The sequence below is a fragment of the Ochotona curzoniae genome, unplaced genomic scaffold, assembly GCF_017591425.1.
Source record: "Ochotona curzoniae isolate NIBS_2020 unplaced genomic scaffold, NIBS_Ocur_1.0 contig_3819, whole genome shotgun sequence".
Classification (NCBI taxonomy): Eukaryota; Metazoa; Chordata; class Mammalia; order Lagomorpha; family Ochotonidae; genus Ochotona; species Ochotona curzoniae.
The window spans coordinates 33283033-33296890 of NW_024466004.1; the positions used below are offsets into that span (position 1 = coordinate 33283033).

Consider the following 13858-nt stretch of genomic DNA (forward strand, 5'->3'; position numbering starts at 1 on the left):
AAAAATAAAGTTGCTGAATTTCAGGTACCAAATTCTACAAACTTGTTTAGTTTTTTTAATTTTAGTTTATTTTAGTATTATCATGCTTGACTATTTTAAAAATACACAAAGAATTAGAAGCTAATATTAAGTGAACAAGCTGTTCTGGCAATACTTTTTCCCAATTGAGAAACAAACACAGGTGATATTTTAGCAAGAATTGGTAAAATCAAGTTCATGGGAAGTAGCATTTAACCATTGGCAGGATAGAGGTAATCTTGTCTTTGATCTGTTCTGAAATATTCCTTTAAACTCAAGAACCATAAACTGATGCCTCTCAAGTTTCAGTTAGATAAGTAAATGAAGCGATTAGATTGGATTGCACAGTAACTTCTTGATCTTAATCTGTAATTTCAACAGACAACTTTCGAATATGACTCAAAAGTTTATGTTTAAAAATACACCTAGAAAGATTTTTAAGTCCTTGAGGGACAGCAGTGGGAATATTTGTTCTTTTTCACGTGGCCCAAATCTTTGTTCTTGCAGTTGCACATCTAGTTTTAATTCCAGTGTTCCTTACTCAGTCTCGGTATGCAGCAGAGGTGGGAGAATCATCAAGATTACTCTTGTGAGCAGCAACAATGAATAGGGCCTGTGTGTTGCAGGGTCTGGCTCAAATGGACGGAACAGTTGAACTCCATTCTGCAAATGACGAGCCTTGTGTAAAGAGGTTGAAGTTACACACATAGGGAAATCTTCTCCTGCCTGCTGCGATGCTGGGATGGATGATGGTTAGTTTAGCGTAAACCTGAGCAGAAAATAAACCATCAAAGAACATGTTCTGCTGGAGAACATGATGCTCATATTCACAGGGAAACTGGTTACTAAAGTGCTAAGTACCCATAGAGGGTGTGTTCTGTGTGTTTAGATCAAGGTTTATACTTTGGACATGATCAGTGCTTCAGCGTTGCCTCTCCCTTATAACTCATGGCTTCTAAGAGGTGGGCTAGAACAAGATAGAGGCAGGAATACCCTTTTGGCATCTGCTAGTCAGACTTTCAGTATGTTTAGGCAGTAATCAAGTGAATGAATCAGTGAATGAATGGAGAAAGGGATCAAGCAGTCATAGAGTTATACTTAGATGTTCCTATTGACGCACAGGGGTGTGTGTGCTGAAGAATAGAATGGCTGATGGTTTATGGCCTTAGAATGAAAAGTAAGAATGGTAACAATAATGCATGTTGAAAAGTGTGGTATGCTAGGTACTGCACTGAGAACTCCACCATTTAATATTTTTTAAGATTTATTTATATATTTGTGAGAGAAAAGAGAAGAGAGGAGAGGAGAGGGGAGGGGAGGGGAGGGGAGGGGAGAGAAGAGGAGAGGAGAGATCTATTGGCTGGTTCTCTCCCCAAATGGCCCTAATGACAGGGGCTTGTCAGGCCGAAGCTAGGAGCCAGAAGCTTCTTTCAGGTCTCTAGTATATATGGTAGGGACCCATGAACTTGGACTGTCTGCTGCTACTTTCTCAGGTGCATTAGCAGGGAGCTAGATCAGGAAGTGGAGCAGCTGGAACCTGAATCTGAACTTCTGTATAGGATGCTGGTGTACCAAATGGCAAGTTAAATGCCATGCCAAACATCCATCCCAAAGTGCAGATTTTGGATTTTTTTCGTGGAGGTAATTATGTAAATCATAAAAGCTTATGATGCCTTGAAGGGATCATTATTATGCAGTTTAAGCTGATTTTAAAAGTTTTTTTTTTTTTTGAGATATGAGGCCTTTATTCTGCCTGATGTAGATGTCCCATTTATGTTAAATCTATGGAAAATATATGAGAAGTCACAGAGTATGCCTTTATTCCTTCATTTTCTAAATGTATTTTTTAATCTGATAACTTTTCCCATCATAGCTATGCTAGAATGCTCCTAGGCAAAGTATATCAGAATTTAAGTCATAACTTTTAGGGGATGTAGTATTATTTTTCTCCTTTCATTTTTACTAATTTTGCTTAAGAGGCATTTATAAGCTAACTTTTAAAACTTAATGTGAGTGAAAAAGGCATTGAAAATTATGGTAGTGGTATTAATATTTTTCAGGTGTTTGGAACAGATTTATTTGCCTCTGGAATAGGAGTTACTTAACCATTATTAAGGAAAATAAAATGTAATCTTGTGTTGGGATATCCACATTTCTCCTTATCCCCACCCACAGTTCTTCTATACACCAGTCTACAGAAGTTGTTTTACTCTCACACCCTAAAAATAATAAAAAGAATTCTTAGAGTATGCATTATATATATATATATGGTAATGGAATACAGCTGAAACTTATCTTTCATTTTATTTTTTCATGAAGACAAATTCTTTTTCTCTCACTAAAAAGCCTTTAACAGTGAATATTACAGTATGAACATCAACTTTTTAGCTTTTGTCATGTTAAAATTTTGTTAGTAAAATTGAATTATTTTTCCTAACAGCAGTTAGTTATTGATAGAAACCACCTGGAAGATGTTACATTTCTATATTAAAAATCTCACTGAACTTTGGGGTGTGTGGCTCCTGGCTTCAGCCTGGCCCAGCAGTGGCTCTTGTGGGTATTTTAACAATGAGCTAACTGATGGAGGATTCTTTCCTCTCAGTTTTTTTTTTTTTCCTGTCACTCTGCCTCTCAAATAAATAAATCTATAAATAAACAAATAGAAGAGTTTTTTTTTTTATGAAAATGCAGGGGATTAGAAAAATCTGTGTCTGGATTTTATTTTTAAGATTTATTTATTTTTATTGGAAAGCCAGACATACAGAGAGGAGGAAAGAGGAAGACCTTACCTTTTTTGTTAAGATTTACTTACTTATTTATGTATATATTTATTTCTTTGAAAATCATTGTAGAGAGAGAGGGGGAGGAACAGTCTTCCATTGATTGCTTCACTCTACAGAAGGCGACAGTTTCCAGGGCTGCACAGCCTGAAGTCAGGAGCTATGGCTTTCCTCCAAATCTCCCACATGGGTGGCAGGGGCCCAAATACTTGGACCATCCTTCTCTGCTTTTAGTTGGATCAGCATATAAGATGCTAGTCTTTCATGCTGCAGATTAACCCAATATACCACAGTGCTGGCCCTGAAGTACCCTGAAGTTACCTTGCTGGAACAAGTCAAAAATAAATTACAGGTTTATGTACATGAATTTGTATGTTTTGATAATGTCCAGGTAACCTATTACTACTAAACATTTGTTAAAGCAAATCTGAAACAACTTTCTCTTTTCTGTGAAAGAAAAAAAAATCTTTGAGACACACATTCTGTAGTTTTAGTATTCTCTCCATAACTCAAGTTGATGTTGCCATTGGGGTCACAGTACCAGCAGGTGACACTTTTAGGAGATGATTCAGTTGATTTAACATTACAAACGTGGAAAAAAGAAATCATTTCATGTCAAGCAAAGAAATAGTTCCAAAAACTTTGACTAAAAATATTAAAATAGTTTATTCAAGCTTGATGGTATTTATTTGTTTAATTAAAGTATTTGCATGCCTAATAAGTCCCATGGACTATGCTGATGACACATAGATGGAAGGCCACAGCCTTTTCCATCATTAAAACTGTATTCATTTATGAGACACTAATAGTTCCTTCAAAATCTGTATTTCTGATGTTCTGATTTATCTCTAAAACTCAAGCTGCATTCAATCGCTGTGAGTTGGCCTTCTTGATTGTTATCTTTGGCTGGGTAAGGTGGTGTTTGCTTTCAAGTAAGATAAGCTGAAACAGAAACTGGAGATACAGAACTTCTTGTGTAAGCTCGTGTATAGTGAGATGGCATTAGAACTTGACAGCAGGTGGCATGTTAGTATATTGCACACCCTTGCTCCATTCCCTGTTCCTGGAATGTGTGACCAAGTGTTTGTTAGCAACATGTCCATCAGAAAGCAATGGAGATCCTGGTTAATGCGAACTTAAGCAAACTCAGATGTTTGGTTTCTTCTGGTCTGCCTGGGGGTTGAACTTGGTCATAACTTGTATTTATAGGATTTTCTTGGCTTCTTCCTGTTGCTTGTTATTCTACAGTGGAAAGACTGCTCCTGTACATCTGTCACACCTTGTGGGTTCCAAACAAGAAAGAAGGCCAGGGACAAAGGACCCTACATCCTTGTCTACTGCAGTAGGGAAACAAAGCCTTGTCCAGATGCTCCACCAAGCCAACTAGGGCTCCCACCTCACTGGTAGGCACAGGGTCACGTGGCCGCTCAGCTAGTGGAAAGCCAGGTTGGGAAAACTGGAGCTCAGCCTTCATAAGAAACATCATGAATGACTCTGGGGTACAGAGTCTAGCACCTGTCACAATACGTTCTTTTGTGGATTCTCTTTGTGACAGTAGAGAGTGAGTTTTGGGGAGGAATTCAATCTGGTGGTGCCTGGGTTTGAGTCCTTGCTCTGTTCTTAGTTCTAGCCTCCTGCTGACATGCACCCAGCAGAAAGTACTCTGAAGCTTTCTCTGTATCTCAACTCAGTAAAAATGGCAAAAGTGAGTCCACAATTAGAATATCATTACAAATAATGAGTTAATGTAGTGGATAGTCCAAAAGTGAGACATTGTTTAAAGATTTGCTGTGAACTTATATAGCGTTGATACATCCTTTCAGTCTCTGGAAGGTTTCTGTGATCTTGGGCAAAGGGTGGATCCTCCTCCTCACTTTTTACTTGAAAGTAGATGTCTTAGGCCCTCTGTCCACAGGGTGGTCCCCAGCCCACCCTCCCTCACACACACCTGCATTCCCAAGTCTAGCCCATCCTTCGAGTATTTTAGTCAAGTTATACGAAATTTTTTCGTTTCTCTTTCTTCTGCCTGACTTCTTTCCATTTGAGATACACAAAAGGCCTGATCAGCCTGAGGTCTGCTTCAAGTCAGAAAAGAAGAGAACTGTGTGTTTGAAGTGTGAAAATGGTAAAATAAAGAACTGTTGCTTCAGATATATGAAGCTTTTGAACATGCCCACAGCCACTTTATACTTCGTGGAAGAGGCCAAATCTAGGCCACGGAAAGAAAAGCTATTATGTTTGAATAAAGCAAATGAAGAAATGCACATTACTACCTAGCTCTTTCATTATTTAATTCTCCAATGAAGCTATAGGAAAAGATATTAGGTCTACAGATTGGAAAGCTGAGGCCAAGAGGGAAGCTGGGTAATTTCCCAAGACTGCATAGCTGACAAGACTCAAATTAAAACCACATACTGTTTTTCTATTTTCCTCGTTGACCTCTTTCAGTTCCTCATTTGTCTTGACTAAAGCCACTTTCTCAAGATTGTTTACATTAAATCTCATTTAAGAAGAAATCTCATTCACACTGATATATTTTTTAATTAATAAATCCTAAGGTCCCCAAGTGCATCACGTAGCTGTGTGCACGTTGGAATTCCAACATGGCTAGACATGTCTGGAAGCTATGGAAGGAATCTGAAAGGGGTTGCTTGATTACATGTGTTAACTGGCAGGCTCCTGGGCAAGAACTAATCCTGGGAGAGAGAGTAGAGGCAGTAGAGGAGGCATGCAGGCTCACTTAGAGATCAATGCCAATGAGCAGGGAGGCAGGTCTAAATCAAGTGCAATGTAATTTATTTAGTTTGTCTTCTGATTCAGTCCTGGGAGATTCCTGAGGCCAGGAGGTTGCCGGTTAAAGCTTCAAGCATCTTCATAAGAGTTCCATGGGTCACTGAGTGGTCATGCCGTGTCAGCAAGCTGGGCAGCTCAGCAAGCTGGTCAGGCCCCTGAGGGAGTGGGTCCTCACAGCCTGGATGCAGCTTTGGGTTTTCAGCAGATCCACGGGTATGGATAGACAAGGTAAAGGCCTGTCCACACCTGGCCAAAAGTGCTGCCTCAAAGTATAGCTGAGGAACTTGCTTCAGAACTCCTGGGCCCTGAGTTTGCGGGGAGCGGCTGAGGATGCATCAGTCCTACATTTGCATTGGAAGCAGATTCAGGGAAATACCAATGTACTTGCTTCACCAATTTGCAGATGGATCGATTTAATGAAAACATCTTGGGTGAAATAAAACAATATCGTGCACTTGCAGTTTTAAAATGAGCAACAAGATTCATCTGAGCATGCAATAGCATGCAACTTTTTTTTTCAATCATTGTTGAAGATAGAAGTGAGGCCTTTTTTGCTAATTCAGGGTCTTGAGATTCTTCTGAATTATGTGGCCATTTGTAGTTAGGTGTAGTGTCCTAGACAAACAGGATTTTAAAATCGTTCAGTTTTAGGCTTGCCAGTTCTGATGTTTGGTCTGCAATCTTGTTGGTCCTGCCTTCAGTTATGTTCGTTTCTGAATTATCAACTTTGTTTGCATAGCTTCTCTTGAGCATGGCCTGAAAGCCTTTGTTGTGCAGCTGTGGCTTGATAATTCATTTGAGAGAGGTAAGAACAAAAACAAGGAAATAAATGAATGAATTTCTAATCTCTTCAGGCACTAAAACTTGAGTGAGGTGGCTGGAGCAGTGTGAAGGTGAGGCTTGGGGAGAATGAGCACCACTGTGGAGTTGGTTCCCAGCCTTGTTTCTGCGTGTGAAAGTGCTGTCTCGTTAACAGAGGTGTGTTGAATACCTGCTGTGTGCCAGACACTGCCTGTGACACAGCAGTACGCCAGACAGAATCCTCTGTCTCTGGGGATTTATATCCTAGTAGTTTCCAGATAAACACATAAAGCATACAGAATGCCAGATACTGACTGCTGTGCTAAACAATAGAGCAGTAACGGGGACTGGAGAGTGCTAGGAGGGCTGGTCAAAATATAAGATCTGGAGTTCAGGGTGGCTCCCAAAGTGTGGATGAACAGACTTGCCCTGTAGAAGACAGATGATACGTATTCTGGGTGCTAGTGACCACATAGTTTGAGTTGCAGCCACTGAACTCTGCCATTGTTAGACAGAAGTGGCTGCAGACAATATGTAAACAAATAGACAATTTTACCTTTGCAATACAGCTTTTTAAAAGGCACTAAAATTTGTATTGCATTTTTATTTAAACTCAAATATTATCACTTTTTCTCACAGAAATTTAAAACTATAAAAAAGATTCTTTTTTAATATCTTACAAGATAGTATACAGAAGTCATATGCTGGATTTGGTCCAAGGGCCTGACTATACCAGAGATGTGACAGTATCTGTTCCCTTAGCTGCTCTGAATGGTATATGTGTAATGACTGTAGGTTCAGAGGATAGCATGGAATACAATTTTCATCCTTTTCTTCTAAGATTTATTTTGTTATTATTATTATTATTATTATTATTACAAAGTTAGATAGAGAAAAGGAGAGACCGAGAAGAAGATCTTCCATACATTGGTTCACTACCCATGTGGCCAGAATGGCAGAGCTGAGCCAATCCGAAGCCAGGAGCCAGGAGCCTCTTCTGGGTTTTCCACAAGGGTGCTGGGTCCCAAGGCTTTGGGCCATCCTTGACTGCTTTCCTAGGTCTCTAGCAGGGAGCTGGATGGGAAGCAGGGCTCCCAGGATTAGAACTGGCACCTGTGTGGCATACCAACACCACATTCAAGGCGAGGACTTTAGTTGGTAGGCCACCAAGCAGGGCCCAACTTTCATCCTTTTGAAGCACCCTTCCCATTTCAGCTCCAATGCCTTGGTTGTTGCTTTATGAAGAAAATAGTGAAATGCCATGTGTTTTTTCAACAGCAAATATTCACTCAATTATATTATATTTATATTTTACAGCTGTTACTTCTAGGCTCTGCTGTACAGTAATGGCTTATATTTTGAAGCCTTCCTCATAGAACTGTATTTTTGAAGACCTGTTAAGTGGCGATTAAGAACATTCTGAGTGCCTTGGCACTTGTCAAGCTATAGGAAATGGGTGATGAGTGGCCTACTTTATTTATCCTGTGTGGAAAAGTTTAGAGTAGGCTGTACAAAGAAAGACTCGATGACAGCTGCCAAACATCTCAAGGTCATGGGTTCCTGTCTCTCTGTCCATCTTTAGCATTTGTTGTTTGTTTTCATATTGCGGAAAGGGGGTCTGTACCTTCAGGCACCATTCTGCATTTCTGCAGGAAAGAGAAGAGAAGAGCTGGAGCAAAAGGGGACTTGGTCTTGTGATTCATTTTAGAGGGACCTTGTGAAGGCCATTTACCTAACAGCTCATTGGCTAAACTGTGTCATGGGATCACGCTAACTGCAAAGACATTTGAGATAAAGTTTTGTAGCTAAGCATAATACTCTCCTAAACAAAGCCAGACTTAGCTTATGAAGAAAAGGAGATTGGTTACTAGGTAAATAATTAGAAATTGTCTGTTGTGGCTTCTAAATGTGTTTAAATACAGAAACATACCCCTTACACCTACATTTCAACTGTGGAAGCATGAATGTGGGGGAAGCTGAGACCCTTCCACCAGCTGACTAATTCTCTTGAATCTCCTTAGTAAAATCTTAGTGAAAAGGTGCGTTCTGTTTTGAAAAAATTGAAACAAGGAGAGAACAGAACTCTGTGCTGAAGGAAATGATTATGTACGTTGTTGTTTTTCCTATTCTGGGATTAGGGCCAGCACACCAAGTCCCTGTCAAAGCTTCCTGTTACCACAGAGGAAGTCTTTCCATTACCTGTGGGCCGACCCACCATTGGATGCCTTCTTCCTGGTCCCGCCTCCTGAGCTGCCTCAGGCCCCAAGTCCTCACAATCCCAGGCCTCATTGGCTCCTTTGGATATTAATAACAACCCGTGGTGGTGTGACTCATCTTCCTTCCGGATGCTAATGTTACAAATACTACCTTGAAAACTGTCTTCTCTGGGTTAAATTTCTTTTGTCTTTGTTTATTGGGGAGATTGGCTGTAGCATTAGTTAATTATCTGGGTTTTAGTTGCTGCTGCCTTATTTTTATTTTTCTGTTGTCGTTTTTTGTCAGAAATATAATCTGAATTCCATGTCTTCCCTTTACCCAATTTTTCCTACCCTAGCTCCTTAGAAACATTCTTATAGTTTGTGACATGACTTTCAAGAGGTTCTTTTTGAAACATAGGGCCCAGCATGGAAGCCTAGTGGCTAAATCTTTGGCTTGCATCTGCTGGGATCCCATATGGACATTGGTTATAGTCCTGGCTGCTCTAGTCTTTATCCAGCTCCCTGCTCGTGGCCTGGGAAAGCAGTTGAGGACGACCCAAAGCCTTGGGACCCTGCACTCATGTAGGAGACATGGAAGAGGCTCCTGGCTCCTGGCTTCGGATTGGCTCAGCTATGCCATTGTGGCTACATGGGTAATGAACCAATGGATGGAAGATGTTTCTGTCTCTCCTTATCTCTGGAAATCTACCCTCCAATAAAAATAAATCTTTTCTTAAAAGAATATAAATAAATACATTTTCATTTTTCTCATATTTTTCCTCCTAATACCTAGGAGATTTTTTCCCTGATGGTATCACCAGGACATATGGAGCTTTTCCCCTTTTCTTGTTAAGCTGTATAGTGTTAAGTGATACCTTTGAGATACAAGCCTGGGTCGGCTTTCCATGCCTCCCTCTTTTTGCAATGGAGATATTATTGCTTACATTTCAGTCCTTAATGATATGTCACTCATCATCTCTGCTAATAAGAAGCTATCCTTTGCTTCCTGAGCACATTAACATAATTGGTCTTAATGATATACTTGAATTTTAGTTTCCTAAGATTAATTTTTATGTACAGCTTTCAAACAGTAGTCCTCTTGAGAGGGCTACTGGCACCTGGACACTCTGGGTTGGGAGTAGGAATTTGTATGGATACAACGAGCACAGCTTAGCTTAGGGTCCTTCAAGAACCTGAAAGTTGAGCACACCCTGAGATACCTGGGCTTCATTCAACCTGCTTGGACTTGAAATAGTATTGAGAGACACAGTCAAGGTTGATCAATAGAGATGTTGCTGTGGGGTAAATTGTTAGGTTGGGCAGAGCAGAATTGACTCCACCACCCTGCAGAAGTCAAACCAACACTCCCACCAGAAATGTTTGGAATGTGGAATCACCCTAACTTTGTCTCAGTGAAGAAGGTTAGCACCTGCCAAGATGAGTACCCCAAGCATGCACAAACTTCTCTCTCTTTCTCTCACTCTTGCTTTCAATCATCCTCTGAACCTAAGATTTTGGTACTTAAGCCCAGGAAGTTGCAGCTTCAGGGAGTAAGCTGGTTTAACACAGAAAGAGCAATTACAAAAGATATGAGAGGGGAGAGCAAGAAGAGCAGTGTGCCTGCTGCTGGTGGGAAGGAAGGAGAGGGCAAGTAATTGAAGTTCAGCATATGGACGAAGCCGAGTAAGAGAGGTGGATTTTCCTGCATTGAATGCTTGCAAGTCACATTGGGTTAGAGGAAGAGTGAGGTAAGAAGTTTGAGGGCTCAGGGTGTGTTTGAAAAACCCAAAAGAGAGAGCAAGATTAACTGAGGATGAGAATAGCACCCCCCCACCACTACCACTCATATGTTGAAACCTGATCACCAGTGTGGTGGGTGTAAGAGGTGGGCTGTTGGCACTTGATTCAGTCATGAGGAACAGCCCTTGTGAGTTGGGACTAGCTCCTGTGTGAGTTTCCAGAGCTGCCTTTTCTGTCTGTGAGAGCCAGGATACAAGCTCTCAACAGATGCTGAATCTGTCAGCACCTAGACCTTGGCCATCCAAGCTTCCTGAACTGTGGAGAAGTCCTTTTCTCTTGTTTATAACCTGCCTGATTTATGGTGTTTTGCTGAAGTAAGCTGTCTGGCCTAAGACAGATATATTTTACACAGTACCACATCTGGTGATGAAACTCACAGACATGCTAAAACTTCAATGGCAGAGTTGTAGTTAACTGTGCATCTGTCTACTTGATGGAATTTTTAGACATAATAAAGTTGGTGCTTTTAAAAAATGCTTAATTAGGACAGTAATCATGATGCATAGTTAAATGACAAGACAAAAATACAATTATTTTTATCAGTTGTGAAAGGAAGGTAATTACAGTCCAGCAATATATGTATGTGGGGTATGCATGTCTGTGTGTCTGTATGTATAAGACAGGGGTTTGAGAAGTAAGGAAGCTGTATGTGTGTCTACTGTATCCCAGTATTAAGAATGAGGAGTTTCAGGTGTGTGTGTACATAAATGTACATTTATATTGACAAAGATTGAGTATGTCTTAGTTTCATTTTTATCATTATCCTGGACATTTGAAATGCATTGGTTCTATAGAGCTCTGTATAACGAGAAAGTCTAGACCTTGTTTGTCAACAATGGTTGCCTGAGTAACAGAATTGCAGGGCACTGTTTGCTTTGTGATTTTAAGACTTTTACAAAAGCAAATAACCTGTGTTTATAATCAATGAAGCTTGGTCATGAAGAGATAATGCTATGCTAAGAAGTGTTTATGTTCTCTGAAGGGTAATGAGAAGGATTTTAAACAGGAAAATGACATAATCATTTCCACAGGAACACGCACAGCAGCTGTGAAACTTTGTTCAAGATTGGTAACCTTGGGTAGGTGTTTAGCCCAGTGATTAAAACACCTGTGTCCCATAGCAGGTTACCAGGTTCCTGGCCATCCCAACTCCTGCTCTGGTTTCCTTCTGGTGCAGACCCTGGTTGGTGCCCCACCCTGGCTGAAGTGGTTGGGTCTATGCTACCCACCAGAGACTGTGTTCCTACTTCCAGCTGTTGAGGGTATTTGAGAGATGAACCATTGGTTGAGATCTTCCTCTCTTCTCTCTCTGCCTCTCTTACTCCCTTTGTCTCTTGGCCTCTTAACTAAAAAAAGACAAAAAAAAAAAAAAAAAGAAAGAAAAAGAAAAGAAAAGAAAAAGAAGAAGAAAGCAAGCCCAGGTATTGCCTTTTTACTTCAGTCAGTTTCCTTGTCGGTAAAACAGTAACGGTTATATTTCCCTTGTAGGGTTTTTAGGGAAATTAAGTACGGTGATGGTGCCTGTTCTTTAGTTGAAGTTTCAAATACTATAGTCCTATTTCTGAAATTGTGTATTAGTGATGGGGAAAAGCTTTTTCAGAAATGAGAATAAAGACATCCAATAATCCCATCATAAATTTAGATTTATGACTGTACATTTTCTGATCTTAAAATAGCGTTGAATTTGATATCATATCGTGCCAGACCTGTATTTTTGCTTAAGTATACCATTTTGTTACCACCCGTAGACTCGAGCCCCATGGTCCTGTGGTCAGAATCACTTTGCTTATAGCAGGTGCCAGAATTCCAGCTTCAAGGATAGAGGCTTTGTGGGATGGGGTTCATGGAGACCATCAGTACATGAGAATTTGTGCTTCAAGCATTTTATTTCCTGTGACGGGAGGTGTTAGGGTTGGTTGATCTGCCTGTATGTTGTACTTACTTCACTTCAGTTTGTTATTTATGCAGATTTTCCACAAAATTAGTTAGAAAGGGCAAGTTTATTTTCTTGTGTTTTACATGCTGTTGAAGTTGTTGAATCTTGTCATCCTGCTTAAATTAGTTCCACTTCCATGTTCTGTTCAATTCCGGAGGCAGGTAACACTTAAAAGACCTGCACAGGCGTGCACAGTTCCTAAAGGGCACTTCTGACCCCTAGTGACTGAAGAAGGAAGTGGGCAAAGCAGAGGAAGAAGAAGGGTTAAGAAACAGTCTAGGAAGCTGGTGGTTTATTCTCACCTTAGAAGCAGAGAACATTTCCTCTTGTGTATTGATGAAAGGATGCTTTCATGATATGGTTACAGCTGTGGAATATCAGAAAGAGGCTGCTGTGGGAAATGAAAATGTGCTGCTTTCATAAATCAGTGAAAAGTTGATGTTTCTGATGGGCAGTCATGGTTTTGGCATGACGTGGGGCACAGGGAGCTTTCGTGGCTGGAAACATCAATTTCCTGGGACTGTGGGGTAGGGGCGGAGTGTGGTTATGACCCACTTAGAGCTTAGGGCATCGCTCACGTGGCAGATCTTTCTGGGCTGATTGTGTCTCAGAGGGCTGGGGAATGTAGGTTGATACATGCCTGTGTGAGGCTTTTGCCAGTCCTGTACTCTGCATCCAGCAAGGAGACAGTGTCTATCTCATTTCTTCCATGTCTTTCTCCAGCAGTGAGAAATCAAATGGTATTTCATCTGGAAGTGTGTACATATTGTTTTCAGATGAACATTCCTCCTAACATGTTTGTCTTCTCTCTCTAGATAAAGAAGAAGCAGCAAGATGTGGTGAGATTCCTGGAAGCTAACAAGATCGAGTTTGAGGAGGTGGACATCACCATGTCAGAAGAGCAGAGGCAATGGATGTACAAAAACGTTTCCCCAGAGAAGATGCCTGCTCAGGGCAACCCACTGCCACCGCAGATATTTAACGATGACCGATACTGTGGAGTAAGTGGCCACAGGCGTCCACAGGAAGTCTGTCTTTGTGCTGCTTAAAACGTGCAATTGGCATGTTTTCCAGGGAAGACTGACCTCCTTACTCAGTGTGTGCGTGTGTGTGGTGTGAATATGAGTGCATGTGTGTCTACCCACTTCCTGTTTCTCTCTCTGCCTTGGAAAAGGAAAGAGACAATCTGTGTGTTTGTGTACACAATTTTGAAGCATATTTTCTTAATAGTACATTTTGAGGGATAGAGAGATGATTCTTGTATGTTTCTCTCAATGTGCTTTAAATGGTTGCTAATGGTTGACTGTATGTTTGAGATCAGCTTTTTATAACGATAAACCAGAGGGGGCATTTTGAACATAGGCATTTTTTTTTTTACCTTCTTGGTTTATGGGAATATGAGAGAAGTCACTGGTGTCTGATTGTCTACCCACTTTGTTTAGGTTAAAAAAAAAAAGGCTTTTTTTTTTTTTTTTTTTTTTTTTTTTTGCTAACGAGTAAGTTAGCACTTCTTTTGGCCATTACTCGGAACA

At 40.5% G+C, this 13858-nt stretch overlaps 1 protein-coding gene across 1 annotated transcript in view; it reads left to right on the top strand.

Moving 5' to 3' along the window:
• The window catches only part of SH3BGRL2 (SH3 domain binding glutamate rich protein like 2), a 57663-nt gene that overhangs the window by 20913 nt on the left and 22892 nt on the right, over positions 1–13858 (top strand). Inside the window, exon 2 of the mRNA XM_040983673.1 lies at positions 13142–13327. Coding sequence (XP_040839607.1) covers positions 13142–13327 — 186 coding nt within the window. The remainder of the gene's footprint in view (positions 1–13141; positions 13328–13858) is intronic.